The 17,965-nt window shown below is 39.6% G+C and overlaps 1 protein-coding gene across 3 annotated transcripts; it reads right to left on the bottom strand.

The window, feature by feature from the left end:
* Positions 1–7,972: 7,972 nt before the first annotated feature.
* On the bottom strand, positions 7,973–16,203 carry LOC113056245 (NADPH oxidase organizer 1). Of its 3 annotated transcripts, XR_003277677.1 has the most exons (10): positions 16,067–16,203; positions 15,892–15,972; positions 15,732–15,804; positions 15,219–15,402; positions 14,845–15,053; positions 14,641–14,754; positions 14,437–14,554; positions 11,092–11,662; positions 9,200–9,275; positions 7,973–8,745 (listed from the first exon to the last, which is right to left on the bottom strand). XR_003277677.1 is itself a non-coding variant. In XM_026222862.1 (8 exons), the coding sequence occupies exons 1-8, from the start codon at positions 16,130–16,132 to the stop codon at positions 11,125–11,127; spliced, it is 1,383 nt and encodes a 460-aa protein (XP_026078647.1). In that variant the 5' UTR covers positions 16,133–16,203; the 3' UTR covers positions 10,724–11,124. The 3 variants fall into 3 exon arrangements, 2 of the variants coding, with proteins under 2 accessions (XP_026078647.1, XP_026078648.1); XM_026222862.1 differs by lacking the exons at positions 7,973–8,745; positions 9,200–9,275 and having other exon boundaries at positions 10,724–11,662; XM_026222863.1 differs by lacking the exons at positions 7,973–8,745; positions 9,200–9,275 and having other exon boundaries at positions 10,724–11,662; positions 16,078–16,179.
* Positions 16,204–17,965: the final 1,762 nt, after the last annotated feature.

Here is a 17,965-nt window from a genome sequence, read left to right as displayed (position 1 = left end):
GGTGCAAGCATCATGATATGGGCATGTTTCTCCTACTATGGTGTTGGGCCTATTTATCGCATACCAGGGATCATGGATCAGTTTGCATATGTTAAAATACTTGAAGAGGTCATGTTGCCCTATGCTGAAGAGGACATGCCATTGAAATGGTTGTTTCAACAAGACAATGACCCAAAACACACTAGTAAACGGGCAGAGTCTTGGTTCCAAACCAACAAAATTAATGTTATGGAGTGGCCAGCCCAATCTCCAGACCTTAATCCAATTGAGAACTTGTGGGGTGATATCAAAAATGCTGTTTCTGAAGCAAAACCAAGAAATGTGAATGAATTGTGGAATGTTGTTAAAGAATCATGGAGTGGAATAACAGCTGAGAGGTGCCACAAGTTGGTTGACTCCATGCCACACAGATGTCAAGCAGTTTTAAAAAACTGTGGTCATACAACTAAATATTAGTTTAGTGATTCACAGGATTGCTAAATCCCAGAAAAAAATGTTTGTACAAAATAGTTTTGAGTTTGTACAGTCAAAGGTAGACACTGCTATTTTTTTGAACACACCCCTTTCAACTAATTGCCCAATTGCACAGCCTTAAGAGCGTGCATATCATGAATGCTGGGTCTTGTTTGTTTTCTGACAATCTACTGAACCTACTGGTAACTTGTTTGCCACGTAGCAATAAAAAATATACTAAAATCCTTGATTATTCTGGTTAGTCACATTGTACTGCTATTATTTTGAACAATACTGTACTTCCCTATTAAGTAGATGAAAAAAAGAGAATGTGACAAAAGGTGTATATTTGATTTAACAGTACTCATAAAAGAGTAGGCAAAAAGTACCCCTACTTCCGGTGAGATTCTGAAGTGTGCATGCAATGAACACTTTACTATCCCATGAAGCCATGAAGGGAGAGGATTTGTGAATAGCAATGAAGTGACACAACTGACACTGGTAGGTCACATGATAATGACAACCTTGTGACTATACAGTATAACAACCAGATTACATTTATACACACATTCATTCTATATAGAACTTTTTTTTTTTTTTAGCAGCCGCAAAGTGATTACTTATTGAAAATAAGTCTTTTGTTGTGGATAATAAATGCAGCTTTTGGATTTTCATATTGCTTCTTCAGATCAACTTTTGAATCATGGGCATTCAAGTTCTTCCTCCAGCTTCTAAGAAGGAGTGGAAGGCTTTGCTCCAGATGTTGGCGGCTCTTTGTAAACAGGGGATGGGAGTAGGAGGTCTTGCACAGACTTTTTGGATTTTCTCGATAGTACTGGAACTTTGTAATTCCGAGCTCAACAAGATTTTTAATGAATGCTTGAATTAACCCTTGCCCCTGTATGAGATAGAGCGACTGAAGACTCTTGACTTTTGAGGTCAACTATCTCTGTTAACGCAGTTTAGTGTTTCATCTGGTCAGTCTGTGCCAGTTGCAGTGCCACTGGAGAGTCTCAAATTGGAATCTACCCGTGAAAGCCACCAGAGGACAGTCCTCCCATGTGTTTAAGCTGTACGGTTAAATTCTCACTGTGAAGCATATGTGGCATGTATTTTCCCCAAGAAGTGAAGTTATTATCATTATGCGTCTTTTACTCATCGTCTCATGTTCTGTGGGTGTTATGTAACACTTAATGGCTTTCAACAGAGTCTAGCTCCCTTGCTCAGGTCTCATCCCATTTATGGATCTGTAATGTGTGCTAGTAGACATGTGGGCATTTTATTGTGCTATAAATATTTGAAATATCATAAATGTTTCCATAAACCGATCATATTGCTTTAATTTTGACTACTGAAATATATTGAGTTTTAGATTTCACATGATTAATTATCTCACATTTTCACATTATTAATTATTATTAGCTATGTGAGATTAGCTGCAAAAAAAAACTATATATATATATATATACATACAGTACAGGCCAAAAGTTTGGACACACCTTCTCATTCATAGAGTTTTCTTTATTTTCATGACTATGGTTTAAAGGGTTTAAAAGGTTTAAAACTATGAATTAACACTTGGAATTATATACATAACAAAAAAGTGTGAAACAACTGAAAATATGTCATATTGTAGGTTCTTCAAAGTAGCCACCTTTTGCTTTGATTACTGCTTTGCACACTCTTGGCATTCTCTTGATGAGCTTCAAGAGGTAGTCACCTGAAATGGTTTCACTTCACAGGTGTGCCCTGTCAGGTTTAATAATTGTGATTTCTTGCCTTATAAATGGGGTTGGGACCATCAGTTGTGTTGTGCAGAAGTCAGGTGGATACACCTTTATTTTATATAGTGATTTAAACAAAATACATTGCGCCAAAGCACTGAACAACATTCATTTGGAAAACAGTGTCTCAATAATGCAAAATGATAGTTAAAGGCAGTTCATCATTGAATTCATTGATGTCATCTCTGTTCAGTTGAAATAGTGTCTGTTTTAATTTGCAATCAAGTCAACGATATCGCTGTAGATGAAGTGACCCCAACTAAGCAAGCCAGAGGCGACAGCGGCAAGGAACCGAAACTCCATCGGTGACAGAATGGAGAAAAAAACCTTGGGAGAAACCAGGCTCAGTTGGGGGGCCAGTTCTCCTCTGACCAGACGAAACCAGTAGTTCAATTCCAGGCTGCAGCAAAGTCAGATTGTGCAGAAGAATCATCTGTTTCCTGTGGTCTTGTCCTGGTGCTCCTCTGAGACAAGGTCTTTACAGGGGATCTGTATATGGGGCTCTAGTTGTCCTGGTCTCCGCTGTCTTTCAGGGCAGTAGAGGTCCTTTCTAGGTGCTGATCCACCATCTGGTCTGGATACGTACTGGATCCGGGTGACTGCAGTGACCCTCTGATCTGGACACAGACTGGATCTGGTGGCCACGGTGACCTCGGAACAAGAGAGAAACAGACAAATATTAGCGTAGATGCCATTCTTCTAATGATGTAGCAAGTACATAGGGTGTTATGTGAAGTGTTCCGGTTCCAGTTTACCTAATTAATGCAGCCTAAAAATCCTTTAACGGATTTGGATATTAAAAGCATATTAGTATGTTATGTGTATGCCAGGTTAAAGAGATGGGTCTTTAATCTAGATTTAAACTGCAAGAGTGTGTCTGCCTCCCGAACAATGTTAGGTAGGTTATTCCAGAGTTTAGGCGCCAAATAGGAAAAGGATCTGCCGCCCGCAGTTGATTTTGATATTCTAGGTATTATCAAATTGCCTGAGTTTTGAGAACGTAGCGGACGTAGAGGAGTATAATGTAAAAGGAGCTCATTCAAATACTGAGGTGCTAAACCATTCAGGGCTTTATAAGTAATAAGCAATATTTTAAAATCTATACGATGTTTGATAGGGAGCCAGTGCAGTGTGGACAGGACCGGGCTAATATGGTCATACTTCCTGGTTCTAGTAAGAACTCTTGCTGCTGCATTTTGGACTAGCTGTAGTTTGTTTACCAAGCGTGCAGAACAACCACCCAATAAAGCATTACAGTAGTCTAACCTTGAAGTCATAAATGCATGGATTAACATTTCTGCATTTGACATTGAGAGCATAGGCCGTAATTTAGATATATTTTTGAGATGGAAAAATGCAGTTTTACAAATGCTAGAAACGTGGCTTTCTAAGGAAAGATTGCGATCAAGTAGCACACCTAGGTTCCTAACTGATGACGAAGAATTGACAGAGCAACCATCAAGTCTTAGACAGTGTTCTAGGTTATTACAAGTAGAGTTTTTAGGCCCTATGATTAACACCTCTGTTTTTTCTGAATTTAGCAGTAAGAAATTACTCGTCATCCAATTTTTTATATCGACTATGCATTCCATTAGTTTTTCAAATTGGTGTGTTTCACCGGGCTGCGAGGAAATATAGAGCTGCGTATCATCAGCATAACAGTGAAAGCTAACACCATGTTTCCTGATGATATCTCCCAAGGGTAACATATAAAGCGTGAAGAGTAGCGGCCCTAGAACTGAGCCTTGAGGTACTCCATACTGCACTTGTGATCGATATGATACATCTTCATTCACTGCTACGAACTGATGGCGGTCATATAAGTACGATTTAAACCATGCTAATGCACTTCCACTGATGCCAACAAAGTGTTCAAGTCTATGCAAAAGAATGTTGTGGTCAATTGTGTCAAACGCAGCACTAAGATCCAATAAAACTAATAGAGAGATACACCCACGATCAGATGATAAGAGCAGATCATTTGTAACTCTAAGGAGAGCAGTTTCAGTACTATGATACGGTCTAAATCCTGACTGGAAATCCTCACATATACCATTTTTCTCTAAGAAGGAATATAATTGTGAGGATACCACCTTTTCTAGTATCTTGGACAGAAAAGGGAGATTCGAGATTGGTCTATAATTAACTAGTTCTCTGGGGTCAAGTTGTGGCTTTTTTATGAGAGGCTTAATAACAGCCAGTTTGAAGGTTTTGGGGACATGTCCTAATAACAATGAGGAATTAATAATAGTCAGAAGAGGACCTATGACTTCTGGAAGCACCTCTTTTAAGAGCTTAGATGGTATAGGGTCTAACATACATGTTGTAAGTTTAGATGATTTAACAAGTTTATACAATTCTTCCTCTCCTATAGTAGAGAATGAGTGGAACTGTTCCTCAGGGGGTCTATAGTGCACTGTCTGATGCGAAACTGTAGCTGACGGCTGAATGGTTGCAATTTTATCTCTAATAGTATCGATTTTAGAAGTAAAGTAGTTCATAAAGTCATTACTGCTGTGGTGTTGGGAAATGTCAACACTTGTTGAGGCTTTATTTTTCGTTAATTTAGCCACTGTATTGAATAAATACCTGGGGTTATGTTTGTTTTCTTCTAAAAGAGAAGAAAAGTAATCAGATCTAGCAGTTTTTAATGCTTTTCGGTAGGATATGCTACTTTCCCGCCAAGCAATACGAAATACCTCTAGTTTTGTTTTCCTCCAGCTGCGCTCCATTTTTCGGGCTGCTCTCTTTAGGGTGCGAGTATGCTCATTATACCATGGTGTCAAACTGTTTTCCTTAACCTTTCTTAAGCGTAAAGGAGCAACTGTATTTAAAGTGCTAGAAAAGAGAGAGTCCATAGTTTCTGTTACATCATCAAGTTGTTCTGAGGTTTTGGATATGCTAAGGAATTCGGATACATCAGGAAGATAACTTAAAAAGCTGTCTTTTGTGGTAGAAGTGATGGTTCTTCGATACTTGTAACAAGAAGTAGAATTTACAATTTTGGCTATATGAAGTTTACACAGAACTAAATAATGATCTGAGATATCATCACTTGGCTGAATAATTTCAACACTATCAACATCAATTCCATGTGACAGTATTAAATCTAGAGTATGATTTCGACAATGAGTAGGTCCTGAAACGTGTTGTCTAACACCAATAGAGTTCAGAATGTCTATAAATGCTGATCCCAATACATCTTTTTCATTATCGACATGGATATTAAAATCACCAACTATTAAGACTTTATCTGCAGCCAGAACTAACTCGGATGTAAAATCACCAAACTCTTTAATAAAGTCTGTATGGTGCCCTGGTGGCCTGTATACAGTAGCCAGTACAAACATAACAGGGGATTTATCATTAACATTGGTTTCTCTGGATAATGTTATATGAAGCACCATTACTTCAAACGAGTTATACTTGAAGCCTGCCCTCTGAGAAATCCTGAAAACGTTATTATAAATTGAAGCAACACCTCCCCCTTTGCCTTTTAGACGCGGCTCGTGTTTATAACAATAATCTTGGGGGGTGGACTCATTTAAAATAATGTAATCATCAGGTTTTAGCCAGGTTTCTGTCAAGCAGAGCACATCTAGATTATGATCAGTTATCATATTATTTACAAAAAGTGTTTTCGTAGAAATTGATCTGATATTCAATAAGCCAATCTTTATCATTTGTTTATCCATATTGCATTTGTTTTTTATTTGTTGAACCTCAATTAAATTGTTAACCTTAACTTGGTTTGGACGTTTTTTGTATTTTCTAGTTCGTGGAACAGACACAGTCTCTATAGTGTGATATCTAGGTGAAAGAGTCTCTATGTGCTGAGAATTAACTGACCTCTGTGACGGGAGGCAGCTAGCAGACGGTCGGTTTAGCACGTCTGTATGCTTCCTGACCTGGGCCCCAGTTAGTCAAGTATAAACACTAAGACTATTTGCCATATTTCTAGACAGAAGAGTGGCGCCACCCCAGGAGGGATGAAGACCATCTCTTTTAAACAGGTCAGGTCTGCCCCAAAAGCTCGTCCAATTGTCTATATAACCTATGTTATTCTGTGGGCACCACTTAGACATCCAGCCATTGAGTGATGACAATCTGCTATGCATCTCATCACCACGGTAAGCAGGGAGGGGACCAGAGCATATTACAGTGTCTGACATCGTGCTTGCAAGTTCACACACCTCTTTAAAGTTATTTTTAGTGATCTCCGACTGGCGAAGTCGAACATCATTAGCGCCGGCATGAATAACAATCTTACTGTATTTACGTTTAGCATTAGCCAGCACTTTTAAATTTGCCAAGATGTCAGGCGCTCTGGCTCCCGGTAAACATTTGACTATGGTGGCTGGTGTCTCTATATTCACGTTCCGTACAATAGAATCGCCAATAACTAGAGCACTTTCATCAGGTTTCTCAGTGGGTGCATCACTGAGTGGGGAGAACCTGTTTAATGTTTTGATCGGAACAGAAGAGCGGTGTTTTGACCCACGACTACGCTGCCTCACCGTCACCCAGTTGCCCTGCTGCAGGGGCTCTGCTGGAACCGGACAATGTACAGGAATCCCTGAGCTAGACGCATCCAAAGCCATATCTAGAGCCCTAACATTCTTACTGTCCTCAATTAAAGTTTGGATGCGTGTCTCTAATTCTGAAATCTTCTCTGTCAGCCTAACTGTTTCCCTGCATTTATCACATGTGAATCCCTCATCAGCGACAGAGATAGATAAACTGTACATGTGGCAAGAGGTGCAAATAACAATTGTAGGAGAAGCCATTACTCACCGTGCTTGATGAAATATTCTTACTGCGGTTGTTTGATGAACTTGTGGAAAAACTGATAGTCCTACTGAATAGACTGTTAGAATTTGTATTATGGCAAGAAAAAAGCAGCTAAGTACAGGAAAACGAGTGGCCATCATTACGTTAAGAAATGAAGGTCAGTCAGTCCGAAAAATTTGGAAAACTTTGAAAGTGTCCCCAAGTGCAGTCACAAAAACCATCAAGTGCTACAAAGAAACTGGCTTACATGCGGACCGCCCCAGGAAAGGAAGACCACGAGTCACCTCTGCTGTGGAGGATAGGTTCATCTGAGTCACCAGCCTCAGAAATCACAGTTGAACAGCAGCTCAGATTAGAGACCAGGTCAATGGCACACGGAGTTCTAGCAGAAGACACATCTCTAGAACAACTGTTAAGAGGAGACTGTGTGAATCAGGCCTTCATGTATATCTGCTAGGAAACCACTTCTAAAGAAAGCAACAAGCAGAAGAGACTTGTTTGGGCTAAAGAACACAAGGAATGGACATTTAGACCAGTGGTAATCTGTGCTTTGGTCGGAGTCCAAATTTGAGATCTTTGGTTCCAACCACCGTGTCTTAGTGCAACGCAGAAAAGGTGAACGGATGGACTCTACATGCCTGGTTCCTACCGTGAAGCATGGAGGAGGAGGTGTGATGGTGTGGGGGTGCTTTGCTGGTGACACTGTTGGGGATTTATTCAAAATTGAAGGCATACTGAACCAGCATGGCTACCACAGCATCTTGCAGCGGCATGCTATTCCATCCGGTTTGCGTTTAGTTGGACCATCATTTATTTTTCAACAGGACAATGACCCCAAACACACCTCCAGGCTGTGTAAGGGCTATTTGACCAAGAAGGAAGTGATGGGGTGCTGTGCCAGATGACCTGGCCTCCACAGTCACCGGACCTGAACCCAGTCGAGATGGTTTAGGGGTGAGCTGGACTGGAGACAGAAGGCAAAAGGGCCAAAACCGAGAGGATTGTGACTGTCCCATAGACTGCCAAGTAAGTTACACTGTCAAAATCTAGAAAGTATGAAAGACGTCGTCAAAATAGTCCTTCTGCCATCAGTAGTTAAACCATATAGTTATGAAGTGATGAGAATACTGTTTGTAAGTGAAGAAAACAAAAATAATGACTTTATTCAAAGACCGTATACGTGTGACAGTGTCTGCTGCTGCTCGGACTGGCAGCATTACCATCTATGATAGGCTATGTGCCCTCTATGTACCATATCCAAACACTGGCTCTCTCTCCTTCTTCAATCGCTAGATCATCAACCTCCAGTCTCTCATACATCAGGTTTATTTCCCTCCTTATGTGTGTCATCCGGCTCTGAATTCACTGCATTTTCCTGCGCAGGCTTGCTGCGATGGACCTCTGTCTCCACCGCTCGGCTACACAGTGCAGCTGTGCCATGTGACATGGGACACAGCTGTCGCCAGTGGCTGCAGCTCTGATCATACGCCTGCGCATCCTTCCTCAGCACCTGCTGCTGCCCACAGCCCTCATGAGGACAGAGCTGCCTCTCACACGGACAGCTGGAGATTTCGGTAGGAAGTGGAAAAGTGGCCCTGCAGCCCTGCTTCGCATTTTTAAAACTAATAACACAGACATGTGGAGTGGTAAAACGTTACTTACCTTGATTGATAAACGGCCAATGAATTTCTGTTGAACTTCTGTTCATCAGAGAATCCTGAAATAATCACAGTTTCCACAAATTACTGTTAAATTGTTATTTTTTTCATCCACTGTAAAATGCATTCAGTCATACAGGGCAGCGTAGAAAAGCTCCACAGATGAGACAGATCAGATCATCATCTGGAGTATCCACAAACTGCTCCACTTCATAACCTCCAGTCTAATAACAAAATAAGATTTTTAAAAAGTAATATATAATAATTTTAACTCATATGGATGCTAGTATTATTATTAATTTAATAACTAATAATACTAAAATTAGATATTTACAGTATTTAATAGTAATTATATATAATTGTACATACACACACACACAGATAGATAGATAGATAGATAGATAGATTGATAGATAGATAACATTCTGTAAGTTTAAGCTTGTGAAGTAAACATAAATAATAATAAAAAAATCTTCACATGTATGTAATGTAATTAAAAAAGGAAAAACTCACCATTTTGTTTTGTGAGACCAGGGCACAGCTAATACAGAAGCTGTATGCTGAATAATTTGTAGAGGCAAAAAGACATCTGTCATAACAGCAAGCAGCAAAACATCCCAAAGGAGATCATTTGACCCCTGGATCATTCAGAAATGCATTACAGATGTTCAGGTTTCTCTTCTTTCACATTTTTAAAGAAATGTGTCTGGAAAATCTCACTTTGCCAAGTGTCCTCAAATACATACACAATCTCAATAATGATAATAATCAACTAGAAATAAAGTGTGCGTGACAAACTTTCTGAGAATTTCTGGTTTGATTTTTCATTTAAGGAATTGTAGCTTCCTATAAATAAATCTCAGCCACTCCTTTTTTAAAGTTTATTAGCGGTAGCTTTCTTTTTCATCTTATGGTCATAATTACACTGGGGAACTTTCACAAAAAAAAAAAACTCAACTCTTTGATGATAACAATAACTAGACTTATATTCTTACAGTAAAATAGTCCAAAACATATAGAATCGTTGAGTAGAATTATTTAGTTTGTTTTACTCATAAAGTACTCTACAATGACAGTCTCTGTAGTTATCTGTAGGAAATGTTTAATTGAGTGTTTGCATTGTGTGACGAGTCAGCTGCCTCCTCCCTGATTGTCACCGGCACCCCGTCCTAAATCGCCGCCCTTCACCAGGCTCCCGACTGGAGTGGGTGTGTGAGAGGAGGGGCGCTGGACGAGTCGGGGCTGGCGGCGTGTGATGGGGCACACCTGAAGGAAGTGGAGCCTCATTACCGCCGCTGTTTAAAAGCCCAACGCGCCTCTCCTCAGGAGACCGGTCTCTTCCCCGTGCATGCACACTGGTGTCCTCGTGGGTCCAGGAAGGGTGCGTTGAGGGACTCCCGCGCCACCAAGACGTGAGCTGCCGGACCCGCGATCCGGATGGGAACCGCACCCGTATACACGGCCGACGGGCCAGGATGCCGGGCCGTCCATCCCCTACCAGCGCCGCGGCCAACGAGAGAGACGCGGCCGCTAGGAGAAGCCGCCGCCCCTCGCGCCCCGGACCAAGGAGGGGAGCGCGTGCGGCCGCCGGACTCCGCCCCTTGCCTGGACCCTTCCTTGATGAACACTGCCCGACCTACACAAATCCCGCAGCACGACGAGGACACCAGATTCCCTGTTATTTTGGACACTTTCCCCCTTTTGGCCACTTTTATTCCCTTTGTTTTATGATTTCTGTTAATAAAAGCCTCTCCGAGGCCTGACGCCACGCCCACTGTGTCTGTCTTGTGCTCCTCCCGTGACAATTGTAAATGTAATAAATGTAATGTTTGTATTACAGTTTTCCATTATTCTACTCAAGATCTTGGTTCATCTTTTTGACAGATTGTTTATATGCAAACATTTGGAATAATTCAGTGACACATAGTCCTTGAGAAATACCAGTATGTTAATATTCTTAATGTGTGCATGCAAATGTGTGTGTCTGTATACATTTCATTACCAGCTCCCATGAAAAATGTCACGACATTATAATCATTAAAATTTAAGTTTTACATTTATTGAAACTTATGCAGGTATATATACAAAAGTGCAAATAGTTTTCTCTTTTCCAGTATGGAATACTATTAGCTCCAGGACAAAAGATAACAGTCTGAATATAACGTTAATGATAAAATTAAACTGTGAAAAAAAGCTCTATAAATATCGACAGTATAATGTAACTACTTTTAACAGCTTATGTATAAAAATTTATTAATTTAATATCTATAATATGAATATTGCCCCACCAAGGATTACAAAGAAGCTAGATTAATATTGTGGTATCATAGATGTCTCAAAGATTATAAAAAAGGCATAAAAGGAAAGAGTCTCTGATTGTCAAATGCACCCATATGCTCTCTCACCTCTTTCATATGGTCCATTTATTTACCATGACTTCAACTGTCGGAGGCCCGGCGAGCAGAGGTTGCGAGAGCAACTTTACGAGTGTACGTCGTGCAGCGACGTAGGATCTCCTGAGTTTGTGGTCTGGGTGGCACCCTGGGAGCTCCGAGTCCTTTCATAGGGTAACTACTGTCTGAGTCGGTGGAGGTTGACTGGGCACTGGACATACCACTATCATGGCTGTTTGGCTCTTTATACTGCTGTCTCAGGCCCTCTTCCCCCTCTGAGCTGGACATGCTTGAGCTCATGGAGGTAGCGTCTGAGGAACTGAAGCTGAAGTCGGTTCCATCATCGCTGAAGCTGCCAGCTTCCTCGTGCTGTACCTGCTCTGACAGCACTTCCAGAGAGTTTGATTTGAGGAAACTATTAATTCTGCTCCGTGAGTGCACCTGAGGCTCCAGTTTTAAAGAGTTGCTGGCAGACAGGTTGATAGTGGAGCTGTGAAGTTTCCTCTGAAGAGTCTGAAGGCCAAAGGGGCTGCTGTATAGCTTCAGGTACATAGAGGGCACATAGCCTACTTTTCTGTTATATCTGTAGAGGGAATAAAATGTTTAGTTTTTGTATGTACATGTAGTCTTTCTCCTCCCCCGCCCCTCCAACATATATATGTAGAAATACACTAAATTTCATAAGAAGTCTCTTATGCTGACAATTATTTTCCTTAGTTGTCAGTTATAATAATCAAAATGAAAAGAAATAAACATTTGAAATATATCAGTCTGTGTGTAATGAATGAATATAAAAGTTTCACTTTTTGAATGGAATTAGTGGAATAAATAAACTTTTTGATGATATTATAATCATATGACCAGCAATAGTCGATGAATAGATGCTTTGATTCGAGGATCCTGATTCGACTACCAATCTAACAGTCGAATATTCGCAGGGTGTTATTGATTATGCCATTTTGACTATACGGGGGAGCTCAAATGTCTGATTTCACATAGTACTACTGGTTTTCTTCCAATAAGTTAATATACAGCCTATTATGATAAAGCCTTAAGAATCTGAAAAGAGAGAAGCTTCAAATGAACATTTTTAAGTGCATGAATAAATCCAATTTTTTTTTCCGATTTATGTTTCACTTTCCATAATCTGTGACCAACAGAGGAGCATCTTGGCGGCAGGGATTTAAAACTTTACCAAGACTCAAACTGACACAGGCAGAGACTGGATTTTTTTTAACAGGTCAGGTACAATTGATTTCAAAACATTTCAGCCTGGTGCTGGTTATATTAAGAATATCATCAAAAAGTTATTTCAACTTGTATATTATACTCATTCATTACACACAGACTGATATATTTCCAATGTTCATTTTAATTTTCATGTTTATAACTGACAACTAAGGAAAATCCCAAATTCAGTATCTCAGAAAATTTAAATATTGTGAAAAGGTTCAATATTGAAGACACCTGGTGCCACACTCTAATCAGCTAATTAACTCAAAACACCTGCAAAGCCTTTAAATGGTCTCTCAGTCTGGTTCTGTAGGCTACACAATCATGGTGAAGACTGCTGACTTGACAGTTGTCCAAAAGCTGACCATTGACACCTTGCAAAAGGAGGGCAAGACACAAAAGGTCATTGCAAAAGAGGCTGGTTGTTCACAGAGCTCTGGGTCCAAGCACATTAATAGAGAGGTGACGGGAAGGAAAAAATGTGGTAGAAAAAGTGTACAAGCAATAGGGATAACCGCACCCTGGAGAGGATTGTGAAACAAAACCCATTCAAAAATGTGGGGGAGATTCACAAAGAGTGGACTGCAGCTGGAGTCAGTGCTTCAAGAACCACTACGCACAGACCTATGCAAGACATGGTTTTCAGCTGTCACATCCCTTGTGTCAAGCCACTCTTAAACAACAGACGCCGTCAAAAGCGTCTCGCTTCAAAAAGGACTGGACTGCTGAGGAGTGGTCCAAAGTTATGCTCTCTGATGAAAGTAAATTTAGCATTTCCTTTGGAGATCAGGGTCCCAGAGTCTAGAGGAAGAGAGGAGAGGCACACAATCCACATTGCTTGAGGTCCAGTGTAAAGTTTCCACAGTCAATGATGGTTTAGGGTGCCATGTCATCTGCTGGTGTTGGTCCACTGTGTTTTCTGAGGTCCAAAGTCAACGCAGCCATATACCAGGAAGTTTTAGAGCACTTCATGCTTCCTGCTACTGACCAACTTTATGGAGATGCAGATTTCATTTTCCAACAGGACTTGGCACCTGCACACTGTGCCAAAGCTACCAGTACCTGGTTTAAAGACCATGGTATCCCTGTTCTTAATTGGCCAGCAACTCGCCTGACCTTAAATGCATTGAAAATCTATTAAGTAGTGTGAATTTGGGATTGGGCTGTGTTTCTGCACATTGTTTCGTGAAGAATGCCTCCACAAAAGGAGTACGCATTCAGAGCCCCATAGATATGTTCACGTGCTTTCGGGCCCTTTTTGCAAATAGCCTTTAAGTCTTAATATTAACGTTATGTTGTATAAATAACAAAGCATATTCTATATGAATCCCATTGATAAAAACTTGCTATCAAATGTGTCACTCTACTGGTCATCTTTAGCGTGCGCATCTCAAAACAGAAATGTAGAAAATTAACTGCTAACATTTTAGGCTAACGTTATAATGAGAGCACTATTGTAAAAAAAAAAAAAAAGTTAACTGTTATGGTTTCGCTGACGTTAAGTGTTAGCTATCCGTTCATCAAAACATAAAACATTATTTACCCCGTTTATATCTGTTTTTCCTGTGTGTTAACATCAGTAATTATGTTTACACCCCCAAACATATGATTCGACTATCAGTCATTTATCGGCAAGATTTGAAAAATCCGATTCAACTGAAAATCCTTAGTCGGGACCACCCCTAATATATAAATTAAATTTATTAAAAATTAAATTAAAATTTAATAATTTAATAATTTAATAATTTAATAATTTAATATATAAATACAGTGGTATGCAAAACTTTGGGAACTCCTTGCAGAATCTGTGAACATTTGAATAATTTTAACAAAATAAGAGAGATCATATAACTACAAACACATGTAATCACATAACTATTGGAATGCGGCCAGTCTTTCACATTGCAAATGTCTATTAATACATCCATTTCAAGGCCAGTTCATACCACACAGACAAATGCCAACAAACAAGAAAGTCTGTTAGCATAGCAACATGTTCACTCAGCGTTTGTCAGTATCTGCTGGGGCAGTGTGTCTGTGCAGTGTGAATTAGCCTTTACAATAGCTTGCAATTCCTATCATTCTTTGAATGTCAGTGCAATCTATGTAAAGGACTTGAATTACCTTACAAGCCACCAGCCATTATCAGATCTCTGTAACACCTCCACAACAGCACCAATGCTTAGAGAGAGCTCGTCCTCTTTTTTCGAGGTGTAACTTCTTGTACAGCAGAACAGAGAACCTAGTTGAGTGAGAAAGTGCATGGTTAGCAGGATTATCTTTGGAGATTCAATACAACAGAAAGTTTACATAGCAACCGTGTCTTACTTTCAAAGGTAACTGAATCATAATCATCTTCATTTCCATCCTCATCACATAACTCCAAGTAGGGAGCAGGAAACCAAGCTAGACATTTATCCTCATTCTCAACAAGCCACCAACCTATTCAGGACCAACGCCCACATAAAAATATAAATAGACTGTAAAGAACATTGCTTTCAACTTTACATTTCATTTCCTTAAGGCAGATACCTGCTTTGTCTTTGATCAGCACATCCAGTCTTTCATCCACGGTTACTTTGAATGGCTTGTTCTTTGTGTCTTTTGTCTCAAATGGAGCCACACATCGATATGTCTTAGATACAAAAGGCTGGGTCACATTTCCAATGCTCAGACGTTTATTTGCCAAGTCAGGTCCTCCGCTAACGGTGTTGATGTTATCTGATTGCAGAATCATTATACTGCAGATAGATGAGAGTAGCTTTAACTGACGTTCACAGCACAAACACTCTCCAGCAGGTTCACATTAGCATTAAACTCCGGCGACCAGAAACAGATCAAGACAGGAATATGAAGTGAGCTACTCTACATACTGTACATGTTACATTTCCAAATAATCTGGATACCTGTTTTGGGTATATTCTGGCAGAAGCTCCTTTTCAGTTGGCAGGAAGAATTTAATGACTTCTGAGGAATGTGTCACAGTTGTATCACACTGCAACAGGCTGGAACAGTATTTTTCTAGACACCTTAGACGGGACACTGACTTATCCAGACCTTTCAGCTGAAATGAAGTCACCATGCACTGGGCTGCAAACAACAGAAATCACATCTGAACAACAAAACAAATACTGTGTGGATAAAACACCTTTAACAAGGCCCACTAGAGGGTTAATCGCCAGACTTGCAGATAAAGTTCAGCTATATGTTTCTTCCAACATAATTTTTTATGCATTATGCAATATTTTAAAATAATAATCATTAATGCCTGAAAGCCTTTGCAATGTGAGCATCACCACAAAGCATTTAAAAAACGTTTATGTTACTTTAAGATATTATTGACTTAAGACAATAAACAATATATTTTTTTTTTACTATGCAATATGAACATTTTAATATCCTAAAACTGCCAGACATACCTCCAAATCTGGGAAGCACTCTATCTTCTTTACGAAAATCGTTATCCACAGGACACTTCTTTTTCAGTTGCTTCTGTTAAAACAAGAAAAGTAAGTTAGCTGGTGATTTTTAGACTTCTTATAACCATTTGTGATAAATAAATGAATGTAAAACTCTTACATGGAGCGTTTTGAAGTCCCGGAAGGATCTGTACACTATCAGCTCAGTCTGGTCTGACCACCGCACGGATGTCATGAACTTCTGTTACAAGCAAACAAGCAAACAAACAAATGAACAAATTATCTTGCCAATATTTAAAGTTATCTTATGAATATAAGCTACAACGTATTCTTACATTGTCCTTGCCTTTCTTCATTACTCCGATGAGTCGGACTTCGACAGGATAGCGCGGATCGCTCATAGCTGATGCGGTTTCTCATTAACGAGATGACGGCGTGAACTCTATTTTTCCTTTTTCTCTTTCAGCATCCGTAGTATCATCATTTATGGACAGCCAGACCTGCTGGGCGTGTTTATGTCACGTGAGCCTTTGCGGAATGCTGAGCGAGTTCAAATCGGATAAGCGGCTGCGCTCAGTTAGATAAGTTATTACATAACAATAATATTGATCAGTAATAAAATCTATGGCTACTACTGTAACTGTCAATATAGACGTGAATTATCTACAGTATCTACGTATCATATAGTCTATTGTCTTTCACCATAATCAATATATAGCCTATACAATGAGTGACTTTCACGTATCTGTTTGAGAAGTTACTACAAATTTGACTATCTATCTATCTATCTATCTATCCTATCTGGTTGGCTTTTTGACATTTGCCGTGTTAGGGCCAGTATAACTCCCGAAAGCTCCAGGACCTTTCCTGTAAGGGATAATGACTTCAGTCATTAGTCATCCTTTATTAATTTTCCCATGATGACCTGGTGGTTGTGTGAAGGTGGACAGGCTAATTGGGGCTCACAGGTGTGTCTTCAAACTGAGGGTGATGAGAGGGCAGACAACTAGAACTTTGATCTGAAGCTGCTGGCATCACAGCGGCCTCTGAAGGACCGCCAAAACTCCTCTGTAAAATCAGCTCAAGGTCATCAACAGTGTGAGTTTGTCATGCCTCCTGAATGCCAACATCATCACCTGGGACAGGACTCAGACGCACATTTTGGCTAACAAAAGGATGACCTCCTGGAAAATACCCGAAAGAAAGTCCCTCATAAAAAAAGCCCAAAAGTTTTTGAAATATTGCTGTTCTTCTATACAAGAACGCTCCATCCCCTGTAATAACTAGAAAAAGTTTTCAAATTTCTGTTGCTCAATTTCTTTTTTTTTTTTTTTTTTCATTTGTGATGATTAAAATGAGCTATATTATTATTATAATACAACAAAACAAAACAAAATGAACATGCATGGTATCAATAATGCCAAGAAGGTTGTCAAGTCAGTAGAATGAACAAAAAAAGTCATAAAGACATTTAAAAACTTAGAAAGAAAATAGTTTTAAATTAAGCTTTTCTTTCAAAAGTCAATGCGCTATTTTCTTTCTGTGGGAATAAATGCTGTAGTTAAGGAAAAAGTGTGTAAACAACCTGTTGAAACGATGAATTAACCTGTTTGCATTCCACTGTAGGCCTACTGCCAGCAGTACACTTCCTGTTTTTCTTCGCTATATAAAACATTGTCTAAACATTTCATTTATCTTTGGAAAGCTGAGATTCTTAAAATTTGAATAATCAGCACAGCAGTTACAATCAGTGCCGTTGTCAGACTGCCAACAAGGCTTTATGCTGTAATCCCAATTTGTTTTCCAGCTAAAAGCTCCCAGCCAGCTATAGTCATTTAAAGGGATCTGTTTAGAATATATATATATATTTTACATTTTTGTTAGTTTTTTTTCTCAGTGTTCAAAGTTCTGTTACTCAATACCATAAGACTTACAGTGATTCTGAGGTTTGTACTGTTTAGGAACCAACCTCAAAATGCCATCTTTCAAAAGAGCTCAAAATCATGCATATAATCAAATTCAGGCAAGTGCACAGATAGACATCAAATGGGGCTTGAGCAACTGCCCCTTTTCTTCCTCGAGAGAAAGTGCCTGCAGCGGCAGAAGTGAAGCCCTCCCTCCCTTTCCAGTTGTGCTTGTCTTGCTGTGGAGGTGAGTGGTGATGAACAAAAGACTAAGCTACCTGTTTCTCGAATTTAAAACTAATTATCCCAATGACAAAAGGCAAATATAGT

This window comes from Carassius auratus, chromosome 37 (assembly GCF_003368295.1).
Source record: "Carassius auratus strain Wakin chromosome 37, ASM336829v1, whole genome shotgun sequence".
NCBI classification, from domain to species: Eukaryota; Metazoa; Chordata; class Actinopteri; order Cypriniformes; family Cyprinidae; genus Carassius; species Carassius auratus.
The sequence above is the reverse complement of the archived record's forward strand: the minus strand, read 5'-3'. Positions and strand labels throughout refer to the sequence as shown.